Source organism: Pteronotus mesoamericanus, unplaced genomic scaffold (assembly GCF_021234165.1).
Source record: "Pteronotus mesoamericanus isolate MK-2021 breed Mesoamerican mustached bat unplaced genomic scaffold, CSHL_Meso_final scaffold_31, whole genome shotgun sequence".
In the NCBI taxonomy this organism is placed as follows: domain Eukaryota; kingdom Metazoa; phylum Chordata; class Mammalia; order Chiroptera; family Mormoopidae; genus Pteronotus; species Pteronotus mesoamericanus.
This window is the reverse complement of record NW_026555312.1, coordinates 34191650-34206420: the sequence shown is the minus strand read 5'-3', so window position 1 is coordinate 34206420 and position 14771 is coordinate 34191650. Positions and strand designations below refer to the sequence as shown.

Genomic DNA, 14771 nt, shown 5'->3' with positions numbered 1-14771 from the left:
GCTGGGTGACCTTGATCCCAGTTGAAACTTGGAATATTCTCACTGACAGGAAGAAGGAACACCTGGATGCTGGGGAGCAATTAGTTGTCTGCCACTTTCATAGACCCTGCGATGCTTGGTTTGTTTGTGGTTGGGCAGTGTCCTCTCTGGTCTGTTAACTGTCTCTGAAACTCTCCAGGATTCATTTCCCCCATACCGGTCAACTCTGTTATGTTCTGTGGGAGGCAAGCCGGTGTCTGTCTCTAACTCCATTCCTTTGCTCAGGCTGATTCCTCCAGCTGTTTCTTTTACTTTTCATGGAGCAATTAGTAGGATTTCCCCCATTCATCAGACCCAGCCACTGTTAGCAGCAGGATCTTTAGCTACATGGTCCCCGAACCTCACATCCTGGGAAAAATAATGTGCAGGAAAGGTTCTTCCAGCCAGAGGCTGTTTGCCCAGGCCCTAATTTCATGGAGTTGATCTTAAGAGTTCATAGGTACATTCATTCAACAGGTATTTTGAATAGGTGACCTCTGTCAGGCCAGGGGCGGGGATGCAACATGTAACAAAAGACGGCACAGTGTCTATCCTGGTGGGGCTAATAGTCTGGGGATCTCCACTGGTAACAGGTGGTTAGATCCAAGAAAATGCTATGTGGAAAGCACTTGGTGAGGGAGATTGGGTTGTCCTTGGTGTCTAGAAAATGAGTGAGTTCTTTGTCCACACTCTTCATCCTGGTTTGCTGGAAGAGCAGAGAATGCCTGACCTAGCCAAAGCCTCTTGTTCACATGGGCCAGCTGTGGTGCCCACCCTCACCGCCACTCCGCATTGGCAGCCTGGTGGAAGGGAGGCACATTTGTTAAATATCACTGCTGCGCTGATCTCACAAGATGGCTGCTGTACATGCACTAGCACCCATGTCTCCACAGGGAGAACATTGAGCCCACAGTAATGTTTGTGTGCTACATCTGAGTAATGAGCCATAAAATTGACATTAAAAGTTTAATTATTATTAATGCCTTGCAGAAGTGGCTGGTATTAATTATCCCGTAGGCATCCCAGATGTACATCCCTTTTTTTTCCATTTCTTTTCTTTAATGTCATGAGCCCACATAATACAATGGTGGCTTGGTGACAGTATTTGAAATCAGTTCCTCAAAAGGGCAACATACACAGTGTGAGAGAGGTTATGAGGACCACCAGGGGGCAGGAAGGAAATGGCTGCAGAAAAACCCACTCAGTTTCCTTGGCTGGGTTATGGAGGCTGGGATTTCAGAGTTCCTTTTATTTTTTCCCTGCCCCTGCCTCATAATAGCATTTGCTTGCCTCTGGGCCCTAGTCATGGACTAATTAGTTAACCTTATAAAGGGCTTTGAAAATAAAATGTGTCATGGAGGTGCTCAGCATCACCATTTCCCAGCATTTCCCAAAAGCGAGAACCAGGTCCTGACCTCCTGGATAATATATCTCTCAGCATCATCTCTGGCTTCGGGTTTTTTTGCCCTCCAAAATGTGTTCTGCATCTTACAAAGGTTTACTGCCCCTTTCAGTTTTGTTCTATCAGATGCTGATCTTGGCATTTCAGGGGGTATTAGTGAGGTGGGGTATCTCCCTCTCTCTACCCTTCATACCCCAATGGAAGCTGCAGAGCATAACTGTCTAACTAGACATGGATGGAGCCAGTTATCTTGCTTGCTCCCAGCCCTGCCCTCTGACCAACCTACCAAGGGGTTGTTAGCCCTCTCTCTGCTGCCTGAGGAGCTGTGGTGAGGGCCATGTGCTGTCTACTCCAACCCCTGCTTCTGCACTTCAGAACCTGGCCTAGTCCTTCCCTGGTTCCCATGCTAGGACACCGGCTCTTGCCCACTCTGTGCAGAGCTGGGACTAGCACCTTTTTCCTGGACATATGTGAGACATGCTGGTTTACAGGGTTACCATGTCAGATCTGTCTGTCATTTCTTACTCTTCCCGCTCCCCACCCACATTAATAACCTGAGCATATTTGAATTAACAAAATATATGTAGGGCACCAACCATGTGAGAGGAACTATCCTTGGTTCCGAGGTTGTCAGGCAAACACAGCACAGTGTTTGGAGCCTTGGCGGAATAGGGCTGATGCAGTGGGGGGATTTATGGGCCAAAGGCTCCCAAGACCAGAGTAGCAAAGACCAGGACAGTTTAGAAACACACGCTCCTTTTGAATAAGGATGCTGCCCATTGTGCCGAGGCACAGGAGGAGGGAGGAGTGCCAAGGGCTGTGGCTCAGAGCTGTTCTGAGGTCGGCATAAAGAGCCTTGGGTTCCATGCTACCTCTCAGAGGACAGTAGATAGGTAGGTAAGCAGCAAGGTGGTAAGATCAGCTCTGTGTTTGGGCTGCTAGCCTCATGTTGAGGACCTAAAGGTGGAGATGTGCAATGGTCTACGTAGGAGAAATGAAGGGCAGGGAGGTGGAAGTGGAAGTGTGTCAGGGTCTCTTGGTGAGATATTAGATGTGGAATCTACAGGATTTGAGGATGAACACCGAGACCGAAGGAAAAGACAGACTTGGGAAAACAGAGGGTGCTTGCTTAATGATGGTGGGGGGGATTCCACAGCCAGGATGAGGAAATCGGGGGGTGTGGGCTTTAGGGACAGCTGTGGCACCTCAAGGCAGTTAGATTGACATAAGTCGTGTCAACTAATTGTTGTTGGCACCAATTCAACACCAATAGAAATCCCCAGCTTGGGGTACAGTGAAAAAGGAAACTTTATTCAGTGGAAAACAGCTCAACTGTGATACAAGATGGCTGTGAAAACAGAATGGCTGTGAGGTAGCCCTGGGCCCAGGCTCTTCCCCAGCTAGAGAGCTCTACTTCTCAGTGGTCTTCTTTGTACTATGCTGGCCTTCCCTGGCCTGCACTGGTCTGGTGTGTTTCAGCTCAGCTAGGGAGAAGCACTCTTCAGTATTTGGTGGAAAGGGAAGCTGTGCTCAGTGGAGCCAGAGGCAAGTTGACTTATATGGACAGAAGTCCCTGCCCCTGGTCACTGATTGGTTTATCTTCCTGCAAATGAGGACTTCAAATTCACTCAGTTTGACTGGTGCAGAATGCACTGTCCTTATTGGTCAGAATACAGCCACTATGGCCAGAACTGCACAGCTCCAGTAGGATGGGGAAGCCTCAGTCCTGTTGGTTGAAATAGGGTTCCAAAAACTTCTCTATAAGGAATAGCTAGGATGGCAGAAACGCTGAGCAGGCAAGCAGTTCAGTTAAGGCTTCTCCCTGAAGTGCAGTTTAAGTGAGAGGAGCCTCTCAGCTCTGTTTTTTAAAATTTGAGTGCAGTTAGCCACCAGGTGCTCCTCTTAGTGGGTGTCTTCCCGCCTTGCCCCCGCCCCCGCCCCAGGGTCTACAGCCCACTGCTCACAAGAGAAGTTGGAAGCACAGAGAATTTAGAGTCACAGCATAGGAGCAGATAGAGAGAGGGATCGTGAAAGTGGTCATGCTGCCCTGGAAGGCCTCAGGCTACAGTGCTCAGACAGATGTGGCCATTCTCACTCTGGAGAATCTATGAAAGACAGAGTCCTTTAAACGTCAGGAGTGTGTGCCTCCCAGAAACAGTGAAGACATACTACTCGAGAGCACCAGCCCTGCCACAAGGCAGTGTCTGGATCTCTCTTCACTATATCCAGGTCCTTCCCAGTCTCACTGAGCATGTTGGGCCAGGATTGTACAACATGAGTGTAAGTGTGCTTGCAAGTGTCCTCTGTGTCAACAGAGCTAGTGAACTGTTGTGGGCAGGCCCGAGTAGCAATGCCAGTGTGCCCTCCACATGGAGGCAGGGAGGTGCATGTGTAGAAATGGCATGAAAGTGCACAGAGGGAGTCAGAGCATTGACACAAAAGTGCACGTGGCTGCTCCTGCTTGCCCAGTGCAAAAGGACCAAATAGCTTCAGCACGGATGGCTCTTACAGTACTACTTTGATCATGGCCCTCTTAGTCTGGCTACCAAAGGAAATGGAGTTGGCCTGTGACAAATTGACATTTTTTTGTGTACCTAGTTGAGGCCAGTTTTCAAGATTGACAGTAAGTTTTTTTTCTTCTGCTCTTTAATTCATCTTACCTCAATGGGTATATCAACTCCTCCATGTGGTAACTAGTGAAAATACATTACAGAAATAAATGTTATATTTAATTTTTAAAGTTGTGATACACCAAATTCAAGTAAAACAAAAAGATACTCTGTTGTTTTGTGAATTAACCTAAGGGCTACAGCAGGCTTTCTTAGCCTCAGCACAATTGGCATTTTGGGCCGGGTTATTTTGTGGGGGTTAGAGGGAGCATCCCCTGCACTGTAGGCTGTTTAGCAACATCCCTGGTCTCTACACATTAGATGTCAATGCTTCCCAGTTGTGACAACCAGACATGTCTTCAGGCATTGTCAGATGTCCCCTGGGGGACAAAACTGTCCTTGATTTGGAATCCTTGGGCTGGGTGCTGACTGGCTTTTGTGTGGCCCACAGCCCACAGCCTCTTTCATTCTTTTATGGTCACAGTTCTTGGATTATAAATTACCCCTTTGCCCAGATCTCTAAAATTGAAGCCCGATACAGCCTATTGTGCATATAGTACAGTGCCTGCCAGGATGAGTGTTACTGGAAGCAAAGTGATTTTTTTTCCCCATTGAGTTCTGCAAATCCTCACATGTTCCAATGTAATTTGTTAGTGGTGATTCTTCGTCAGTTTGCCCAGGTTCTCTTTTAACTCCTGTGTTGGACATTGCTGAAACACAAATGCAGGGAGACTGAGTTGCCAACATGCAATTAAATCCTCTAGAAGGAGGTTTATCATGTACTCCTGCTTCAGGCTTTTGCGCCTGTATTGACTGATTCAAAGACTAAAGAAATCCTCAGCTTAGGCAGCTCCAGTGAGAAAATGCAGCTTCTGTTAAGGAAATCGTTGGGTGTTGACATGAGGACAATAGTAGCATTTTTGGTTTTTGGCATAAGAATTGGCCTTTGACAAAGCTTACTCAGTTGAGTGGGTTTTGGCCACTGCTAAAGAAGAGGGAGAGAAACCCATGTGGCCACTTGTCTCTATGAAACAGGTCCAGTTAAGTTAGAGTTGCCCAGGGAGCGGATGATGACACCAAGTTGCAGTGTAGTTTGACAGACACCTTATTGCTGAAGAGCATAATATTGCCAAGAATTCTCTTTGGGTTTCAGAGCTAGTCACTCTTTGAGACCAAAGATGGCAAATCACTTTTGGAAAGGTTAGCGTGACAGGGTAACAGGAGCATCCCATGACATTAAGAGGATACTATTTTATACTCTTGAAATTGTACTTCTGAACCAGACTGCTATAGGCATAAAAAAACTGTGAGTCATGGTCGAGGGACTCTGTGACAGCCAAGGAACATTTGTTAGAACTTATGATGTATTGTGGACCAAAGTCCCAGGGGTGGTGTCTACCTTCCCTGACCAGCCTTTCTGTTCCTTGAGGCTGAACATCATAGATGTGTGCCACAACTGAGAAGGGTACAGTACAGTCTGTGCGAATCTGTTGCCTCAACTTGAAACCCCCCTTGAGGCATGATCTGAGTTACTGTGACATTTCATGGACAAAGTAAGGAAAATTTTGTTGGAAGATAATTGTTGGAAATCTGGCAGATAGAAATAGTACCCAATGGAGATCAATTCAGCACAGAGTAGGGAGTGAGAACATTCTGGAGTCAGAGCCCCTAGGTGTAGATTCTGCCCTATCATTACAGATGTGGGACTTCAAGCTCTACCTGCTCAGTTCACTTGACTATAAATGAAAATGATTTAGCCCCTCCTTCAGAGTCCTTTCCAGCACTCAGTGAGCTGATACATGCACAAGGCCGAGGGCAGTGCCTGGCCACTCCCATACATGATTGGAAAGGGAATGACCATCACAGGGCCATCTTATGGACTCTCTTGTCTAGGCAGGGCCATAGGCTTGCATGTTCCTGTGACAAGGTATCTGTTTCTTTGAAAGACTTTCCACACAAGGGCATTCTGCACATGGAAGCCCCACACTTCAGGCTGCCCAGGCAGCAATAAGGCTGAGCTGAGTAACCAGTGTTGTGTTTTGCTTTCAGAGTTCTTCGCAGCTTCCCTATGGCAAAGCCCTCTACAGTTACGAGGGGAAAGAGCCTGGTGATCTCAAGTTCAACAAGGGAGACATCATCATCCTGAGGCGCAGGGTGGACGAACACTGGTTCCATGGGGAACTGGGTGGCGCCCATGGCTTCCTGCCAGCCAGCTACGTGCAGTGCCTCCGGCCCCTGCCACCTGCCCCACCACAAGGCAAAGCCCTATATGACTTTGAGATGAAGGACCGGGACCAGGACAAGGACTGCCTGGCCTTCACCAAGGTAAGGTGACCTCTGTGACCACAGTTGCCATACAGCAATTCCCAACCCAGAGCCTGGTCACCTTCCCACTCATTTGAATCCTGCTTCTGCCTGAGTTCTGCCCTCCCCACTGTGCCTCCCTAAGTGGAAATGGAGTCGTGTCTCCTCACCAGGAGGTTTTGTTGGCTGGAATGAGATGGCACACTCCTGACTCAAGGCTGTACCAGGAGCTGACAGGGTGCTCTCAGAACAGGACCTTTGTCCCCTGAGCCATGTGCCTAAGTGGTAACTCCAGTGCAGAGGAATGAAGTCTTTCTAAGACTCACAGATCCTGAGAAAGGGGCTTATCAAGGAAAACTCTGAAAAGATCCCCTTCAGGCCACTGGGCTGGGTGGTTGGGCCCAGAAACCAGCATGTCACTGCCCTGTCTCTTAGAGATCCAGAGGGAGGGTGCACAGGTGTGCTTAAGTCCCAATGTTGCTAGAGGGACCCAGTTACTGACAAACTAGACAGTATTTACCAGTGGAGTTGTCCTAGGAGAGCAAGTGAAAGGCCTTGGGGACTATCAAACATCAGAGGACAGAGGTGACAGCCCATAGCCCTTGATGGCCCCTTCACATGCATGACAAATTATGCCCCATTCTCATCTCTGGGGCTTGCCTTTCCTTATTTTCAGGGGAGGGCATCAGGGAGTCCTTGACACTTCTACTCATACTGGGTGGCAGTGAAGCACTTCCCATGGATTTGTTATCTGTACTGAGGTTTTATTTTTATAATTTCTTTTTTTATCCTCACCCAATGACATTTTCTTTTTCATTGCTTTTAGATAGAGAGGAAGGGAGAGAGAGAAATATCAATGCAAGAGAGAAGCATCAATGGGTTGCCCGCCATCCGCACGCAGGCAGGGGATCAGACGTGCAGCCTAGGCATTTGCCCCAACTGGGATTGAACCTGCAACATTTCAGTTATGGGACACTGCTCCAACCAACTGAGCCACACCAGCTAGGGTGATTACTATCAACTGAAGACATATGCCAAGAGCAAGATATGAAATGCTTCATAGAATTAACAGTTTTGAAACTTGTTGTATGCATTTGGAATTAAGGAGGGGACATAAGGAAGATTCCATGGAGGTGGAGAAAACAAGTGTGGGATTGGATTACAGGATATTTAACAAGCTTATGTGCTGTCTTGGTTGGTTATGGCTTATTTCAAAGGCACGTTAGCCTAGGTGCACAGAAACAATGGACAGGGCTGGCTTAAGGCAAAGTTAAACCTTTTAGTGAAGAAGTTATATACTTGGGCAGAACTTGCCCAGTTAGGAATTTATGATTGGATCACCCTATGATGTTACTTTCTATAGAACCCTTTTTTTCAGCCTCACTGTCTTCCTGCTATTGGAACCAAAGCTCAAAGAGGCTGCCACTGTTACCCAGGGCTGGTGGTTTGGGCCTCTCTGTCCTTCTTCTGTCTTTCTGTTTCTCCTTTTCCTCCTCCTTTCCTCCCTCCACCACCTCTTCTCTCTCTCCCCCTCCCCCACCCCAATAGAAAGTTGTAAATAACGGAGCTGGAATTCTAACTCAAATCTCTGACTTTAAAGCCCACATTCTTCCCACTTCTGACAAGACATTGGTCTCTCTCCATCTGCACAGTGCACAACTTGGCTGTGGCACTGAGCTTTCTGGGGTAGGGGTCTGCTAGGGTATTTTGCACACTACTTCTGAGCAAAAATGGCATGTCCAGTGCATGGCTGCTATTTATGTCTTGTTCCATTGTTCAGCCTGACAGTGAATAATCTGTTTTTCATTCTGCATTCAACTCCTTCTTCCTTCCTTTTTGTATGGTTTTCTGAAGTTAACTCCAGTTGTCCTCTGGCATCCAGCCTCTCCTTACTCCCACTTCTTCCCCCCTCTCCCTGCTCACTCTTTCTCTTAGTCTGAGGGAAGTGTGCCAAGCTGCTCTGAGTGTCAGGCAGGCAGAACCCTGCCTTGCTCACTTCTCTGCCCAATAGACTCAAGAACCTGCCCTGAAGATGAACCCTCTGGGATCCTGTGATGTTCTTTCCTGTCTCTTTTGACCAATAGTGGGGACCCCAGCAACATCTCAGGATCTGGATGGGCCCTTGTTAAACCTTGTGTCTAGACTCCCGAATTTTGAATTTCGTGGGGGAGACTTACTGAGAACTGACAGCTGAAGAGCCCCAGAGCCCCCTCTCCTGCTTCTCCTGCAGGGTGCCAAGGCTTGCCTTTCATTCACCACTGTAACTGGCTCCATTCTTCCAGCCTCTGCCTGGGCACTCAGCTCCAAGGTGAAGACCAGAACCCACTGGATAAAAAGACACAGGGGCATTTGTCTACTTAATAGAAATATAACAGCCCCCACACTACTAGAAGCTGTGCTATATCTGAAGGGCACAGACAGCCTTACTGCTGTCCCGGAGCTTGAAATCTAGTGGGAGAGACAGGAAACAGTGAGTCAAAGAGTAAGTGTTCAGAAGACAGTTTCAGAGAATAATGAAATATGCTGGTCACCCAGGGTATCTGGTATTTAATAAGTGCTCCTAAATACTCAGTGAGAGAATTTAATATTTGATACTTCAAAAAAAGAATTAAAGTAGTCCTCATAGGAATAATTAGAACTCTGTTAGACTTCCTTAGAGTTACTCTGTGATTGGCATTGTTTTTATTTTTAATTATGTTGATGGGGTGGTTGTTTTGTTCTGGTTTTAGCCTATCAATAACCATTATTGTGGCTAGACCAACCCTGTGGTTCTTATTATCATTACATGACACCCTTCAGCAATAACCATCAGGAAACTTGGAAAAGACACAGGTTTATTACATACAGTGACGTCTTAGGTGAGAGAAAGAGTGTATGGGTCTGGGGCTCTGCTTTTATTCAGGTCAAGGGTAGGAGGCTAGGGTTTCAAGGGCTCACTCTTTAAGGGTGAATTTAAAACTTAAGAGTGGGAATTTAAAGTATGGGAAGAGAAAAGAAACCCATGTAACCCAAATGGTCAGTATGGAAATCAGCCAAGGTCTCTGAAACAGGAGCCTTAGTCAGGGAGGCAATCTGTTTCCTTACCTAGTTTGTGTGGCTTCAATGTGTTTGTTCCAGACAGCCTTAGAAATGGATGCCTGGGCAATGAAAGCTTAATTCAGGCACTTGCATTACAAAAATAAAAAGGCAACAAGGTTCACACTATACCTTCCCTAGGCTGTGAGTGGACTTCACTATTGAGGTGGAGTGTGGTCCTGAGGGCCCTTCAGGGAAGTAACATTTGAGTTGAAATTTAAGGGCAGAAACAGCAGCCATGAGTGGTTCTTGGGGTCTCCTGTCTCCACAGGAGGCCAGGTGGGTAGGGACACACCTCAGAATGTTTTTCAAGAATCCTGGATATAAATGTGGAAAGTTAGAGGTCCTTGGTCATAGTTCCCAACAAAAATCATGCTGCAGCACCCCTGCCATGTTCACATAACCTTATTGCCACCACCCACTTACACATTTCCTGCCTAGGGTGGAGCATAGCAGCCCTACTAAGTACCTGCTCTGCCTGCATCTCTCACCTCCAAAGATCTCCAAACGAAGCCTCCAGCGGACAATGCTAACGTGCAGTGATGCTTCTACTCCCACTTGGTTTCTGTCCCCTGTTGCTGGCATGGCCTGCTGGCTGTTTTCCTTCCATAAGCATTTCAGTGTGCTCCTTCCCTCATGCCTGCAATGCTTGCTCTGTTCATGTCACACCTCAAGGGACCAAATAGTGCTCATACTTTCATATTGCTGAATCAAGCCAGCTGGGTTTTGCCTTTGGGAAACATCTTGCTGTTTGGATATGCTCCATTCTGGAGTCTGCAAGGAAAGAGGGGTCTCTAAAATCGATAATGCTGCTTGCTTGCCTTTAAAGGGCATCACTGTGATGAGATTGATTGATTTTTAAGGCATGAAGCAGGTGGATCAAAGCAAGATTTTTACCTTATATGCTGAATTTTGAGCAGTTCTGTTAAAATTGCATTCATTAAAGTCATTCTAAAACTAAAGTTTTGTTTCATTTAAGAAGGGAGTGTGCCCTGGCTGGTGTGGCTCAATGGATTGAGCACTGGCCTGTGAACCAAAAGGTCACTGGTTCAATTCCCAGTCAGGGCACATGTCTGGGTTGCAGGCCAGGTCCCCAGTGGGGAGCATGCAAAAGGCAACCACACATTGATATTTCTCTCCCTCTCTTTCTCCCTTCCTTTTCTCTGTCTAAAAATAAATAAATAAAATCTTTAAAAAAAAGATTTTTAAAAAAGGGAATGAATAATTACTTTTTTAAAAGCAGTAATAAAAAGCCTATTTTATAACTTCTTAGTAGTCTCACCCTCCAGAGCAGCACATGGGGAAATAAAAAGACTAAAGGAAAGCAGTGCACTGTCCCCAGGCTCTGTTAGCTGGTTCCTTCCAGGCTGAGTCCTTAATGCATGCTGCCCTCCTCATCCACAGGAAGGGATTAGGTTTAGTGCAGGGACTGTGCAGTTGGGGATCCCACATAGGATCTTAGCTGTGTGACCCTAGGAAAAAACTTAACTTTACTGGGCCACCAGTTCCTTATCCTCAAGATTAGGACACTGATACCTATCCTGGGGATGTCAAGGGCTAAGTGAGGCAAGTAAAGAGATGAGTTTAGGGCTTGGCCTATGGAGACAGGACCTTGAGTTCCATTCCTTTTTGTGGCAGCTTACTCCATGTTATCATATTTTCACTCAACTATAGGATTCAGCCAATATTTATTGAACCTTGACCATGTAACTTTCCATGAATTGAAAACATGTTTATCACCTTGCTGGGAGCTGTGTCGGATTAAGGCCTGGGGCTGCCCTTTGGTGAAGTCACTCAGTAATGCTCGAGATTCCTCCAAGGCCATGAGATTTTCTCAGGCTGTGTCTGGCCCATAGATGAATCACTTTTGCACCCAACTTTCAATGGGAACTGAGGCTCACACTGTGTTTGCTCGAATCTTATTCCCCTAGCCTCCCATCATGCTTGTCATGCACAAAATCATAGGGCTTGTGGACACAGGGCAAGTTCCTTTCTGATCACCGTCATGCATTTATCTTCCTTTCCCCATCCAGTACCAAAGAGATGCTTTGAGTTGGCAGAAACCCTTTTAAAATTCCATCACAGTTTGTTCTGACCTATCAGACTTTTCTCATGTTGGTGTCAACACAAGACCATTCCATACAATCTTCTTGTACTGCTGGATGTCTAATCATCATTTTCAATATGTGGGAATATTGAATTCCTTTGTGAATTAACCCAGCATTAATCCCAAATGATGCTCTTCTGATCCAGAGGACAGGCTTAGATAAAAGTCAAATGGGGACGGTTTGGACTCTAGAGTCACGTAGACAAAGATTCAGATTATGATACTTTTTTTTGTTATTGTGACTTTGGCACCAGTGACTTTGGGACATTCACCTAGTCTTTGAGTCTCTTTTTAAACTATGAAATGGAGTTGATAATAGGATTCAGTGAAGAGAGGCATTTAGAGCTGAGCTGAGAATTGGCATTCAATAAATATTTGCTGCCATTCTGCTTTCTTCCTTTTCTAGGGAAAGTTGCAGTTCTGTCAGATGCATACGATTTTTTGTGTTAGACCAGAATTCTCAAAGAGAAATAAACATCCTTCCTAGGACACATGCTACATGGAGAGCTCAGAATTCCAAGACTAGTCCACTGTGCTCTTATTTTCTTGGTGTTTGATCTCGGGGAATTGCCCAGGGATGGAAGTCTCCTCGACCCTGTGGCAAGGCTGCTGACCTCACCAGTGGGTCCCCCCTGGGCCCACCATGTCATCTCTGCTTCTTCCTCTGGGGAAGTTGGGAATGTTTTAGGGCTGGGAACACTCAGGAACTTGGTGACCATGGACCAAAGCCGATGAGCCCCAGGAAAGCTGGGAGCTCTGTCGTCTCCTTCTCTTCTTCCTCAGCTCTGCATTCTGCTCAGGCTGCTTTGTTCTGAAAAATTTACCTGAGAAACTCAGTCACCTTCTTGGCTCTTAGATCCTGGATCCCTCCTTCCAGCTGGGCTGCAGCCCTTGAGCAACCTCAGAGTGCCACCTGGCCTATGTGGAGGAGGTGCCTTTACTCAAGGGATCAATTCAGAGGCACTTGTGACCAGGGAACAGGATTAAGAGGAAGCCTGGGAGCTCCTGAAGACTGTCCTTGCCCAACCCCTTATTTCAACATCAAGAGATGGAAATCTTGTTGATTTGCAGATGAAGCTTGGGATAGATCTGAAGCTTGGTTAGGAAGCATTTTCAAACCAATCTACAGAGTGGATAGGACAGACCTCGCACCCCGTGTGCACTCTGCCCCACTGTCCCTGGCCCCTTGTGGGTGCCCCCAGCCCATTCCCCTTCAGCTGGTGGAGCCTAAGAGCTTTTCACCCTGTGTCAGATGGCTTCTCTCTTCCCCAGAGTCAACATCAAAGTCTGTGCTGCCTATGACCCTGCTTGACCCACTACCTGCCTTCTCCCTGTCCTCTTTCTAACACTTGGCCCCTGACTCACTCCGCTGCCAGCCATGCTAACATCCAGGCCCCTTCTCTGTAGCCCACATGGCAGGCCCTGACGGAGCCTTTGAAGCTGTCTCTGCAGGTCTTGATGTCCTCCTCCTGTCTGCATGCCCCTCAGAGTGCCCTGACCCCTGTGATGGAACCCCTTACCAGCTCTCCACATTCCCATTCACTGCTCCCAAGAAGGTATTTATGACAATTGTCTGTGCATCCTGGCTGGGACGCAGGCTCCCAGAGGATGGGGTCATCCATTATCTATTCCTCATCTGTCCCCAGCATGGTCAGTGAAGAGCACACAGGACTCTGAATACATATTTGACAGTGAGGCTAAGCAGGCACTTGGCCTTGGCCTGGGCAGGGGTCAGCTGGTCTTACTAAGGAGAGTGTCAGTTTATTCTATTCCATACTCCTTGGTGCATTTATTCATTCTAAAGACATTTATCAACCCTAAATTGTGTTCCATGTGCTGGGGTAGGTGCCAGGCCACTGGGTGGGCACAGAGAGTCCCACTCTCAAGTGCACACTGCCCACAGTGGGCAGACTAGGAGATGTATCTTCATGGCAGCTGAGACCCCACCCTGCTGGAGGGTGTGTGTGTGTGTGTGTGTGTGTGTGTGTGTGTACATGTGCTGTGTATATGTGTGCAGAGCCTGAGTTACTGTGTGTGTCTGTAATGGGGAGAGCTCCAAGCACTGAGAAGGGTATGACATTTGACCTCTGACCTCTCCACTTTTACCTGGGCCCACCCTGTGGCTGCAGGTTCTCCTCAGCACTGAGAGCCCCTGGCAGGTCTGCCTCACTCATAAAGTGTTTGTTACCTTTTTCTGAGGAGTTCTAGGCCTCTGGCACCTGTGAATCCACACAGACAACAGGAGAAAGCCCCTGGGCTCTGGAAAGTCACAGCCATCTGAGACCTCAGCAGGACTGTGGGGGATCATTGGCAGCCAGGATTCCATTAAGAGCCTCACTTAGAATTGCCCACAACTATCAGAGAAATGAACAGTTTTGTGTCATTTCTTTGGCAAAAGGTTGAGGGAATGTTTGAGCTTTTCCCTTTAAAATTTTCCCTTCTTTCTGCGAAACAGAGTGAATTGGGAGCTCTCTCTGTGCCTGGCTTGCATTCTGATGAGGCACTGCTGTCAGAGAGAAGACCTGGTCCCCAGTCACACTGCAGGGAGTAGAGCCGTGGCCATGGCCTTGTCAGGCAGGATGCAGCAATGCTCAGGCTGTAAAGGGGCTATCTCTGCCTCTTGCTCTGGTTCCCTTGCAGCTTCTTGGAAACCACTTGACTCAGGTGAAGGAGGAGCATGGAGGAGCTGGAGAGCACTCCAGGATAGTGGTTTGCTTACTACTCACGGCTCTTTGAGGACTGCTTCTAAGTGTTTTATATGTGATGTTGCCACATGGCTTGTTTAGGAGGGTAAAATAGTGGGCCTTCAGATGTTGGTTTATCCAGAGCTACTCTGAAGGAACTGTCCAAGGTTTTCAGTGAACATAGTTTCAAGCTGAGCCCTTGACACATCAGCTGTGACATTTATTGAGATGTACCTTTGAAACAGTATTGAAGGACAGTGTGCTCTACCAGTCACCATTAGTGGCATCCAGAGGCTTCTGTGGGGTAGCCATGCCAGCTTCCCAGCAGGTCAATGCTCCGCTTGCAGCTTCTGTCCTTCACAGAATCCATCTATTTACAGCCCTGCTTTTCCCCAGGTAGAAAGGAATGCACAGACTTCAGGAGAGTTAGGTAAATTAATTACAGATGTAGTATAAAGGACTCTTATGGGGTGGGACTATCATGGCACCTGAATTCTTTGCAACTGTATTACCCACGGGGCCTTGGGAAAAAAGGCTATTGTTTTTAATAACCACATTATGTTCATGGCCCA

The 14771-nt window shown here is 47.2% G+C and overlaps 1 protein-coding gene across 1 annotated transcript in view; it reads left to right on the top strand.

Annotated features, from left to right (window-relative positions):
* The first annotated feature begins 6084 nt into the window (after positions 1 to 6084).
* The window catches only part of SH3RF3 (SH3 domain containing ring finger 3), a 171863-nt gene continuing 163176 nt past the window's right edge, over positions 6085 to 14771 (top strand). The window contains exon 1 of the mRNA XM_054592010.1: positions 6085 to 6354. Within this exon, the coding sequence (XP_054447985.1) occupies positions 6310 to 6354 (45 nt within the window). The 5' untranslated portion in view covers positions 6085 to 6309. The remainder of the gene's footprint in view (positions 6355 to 14771) is intronic.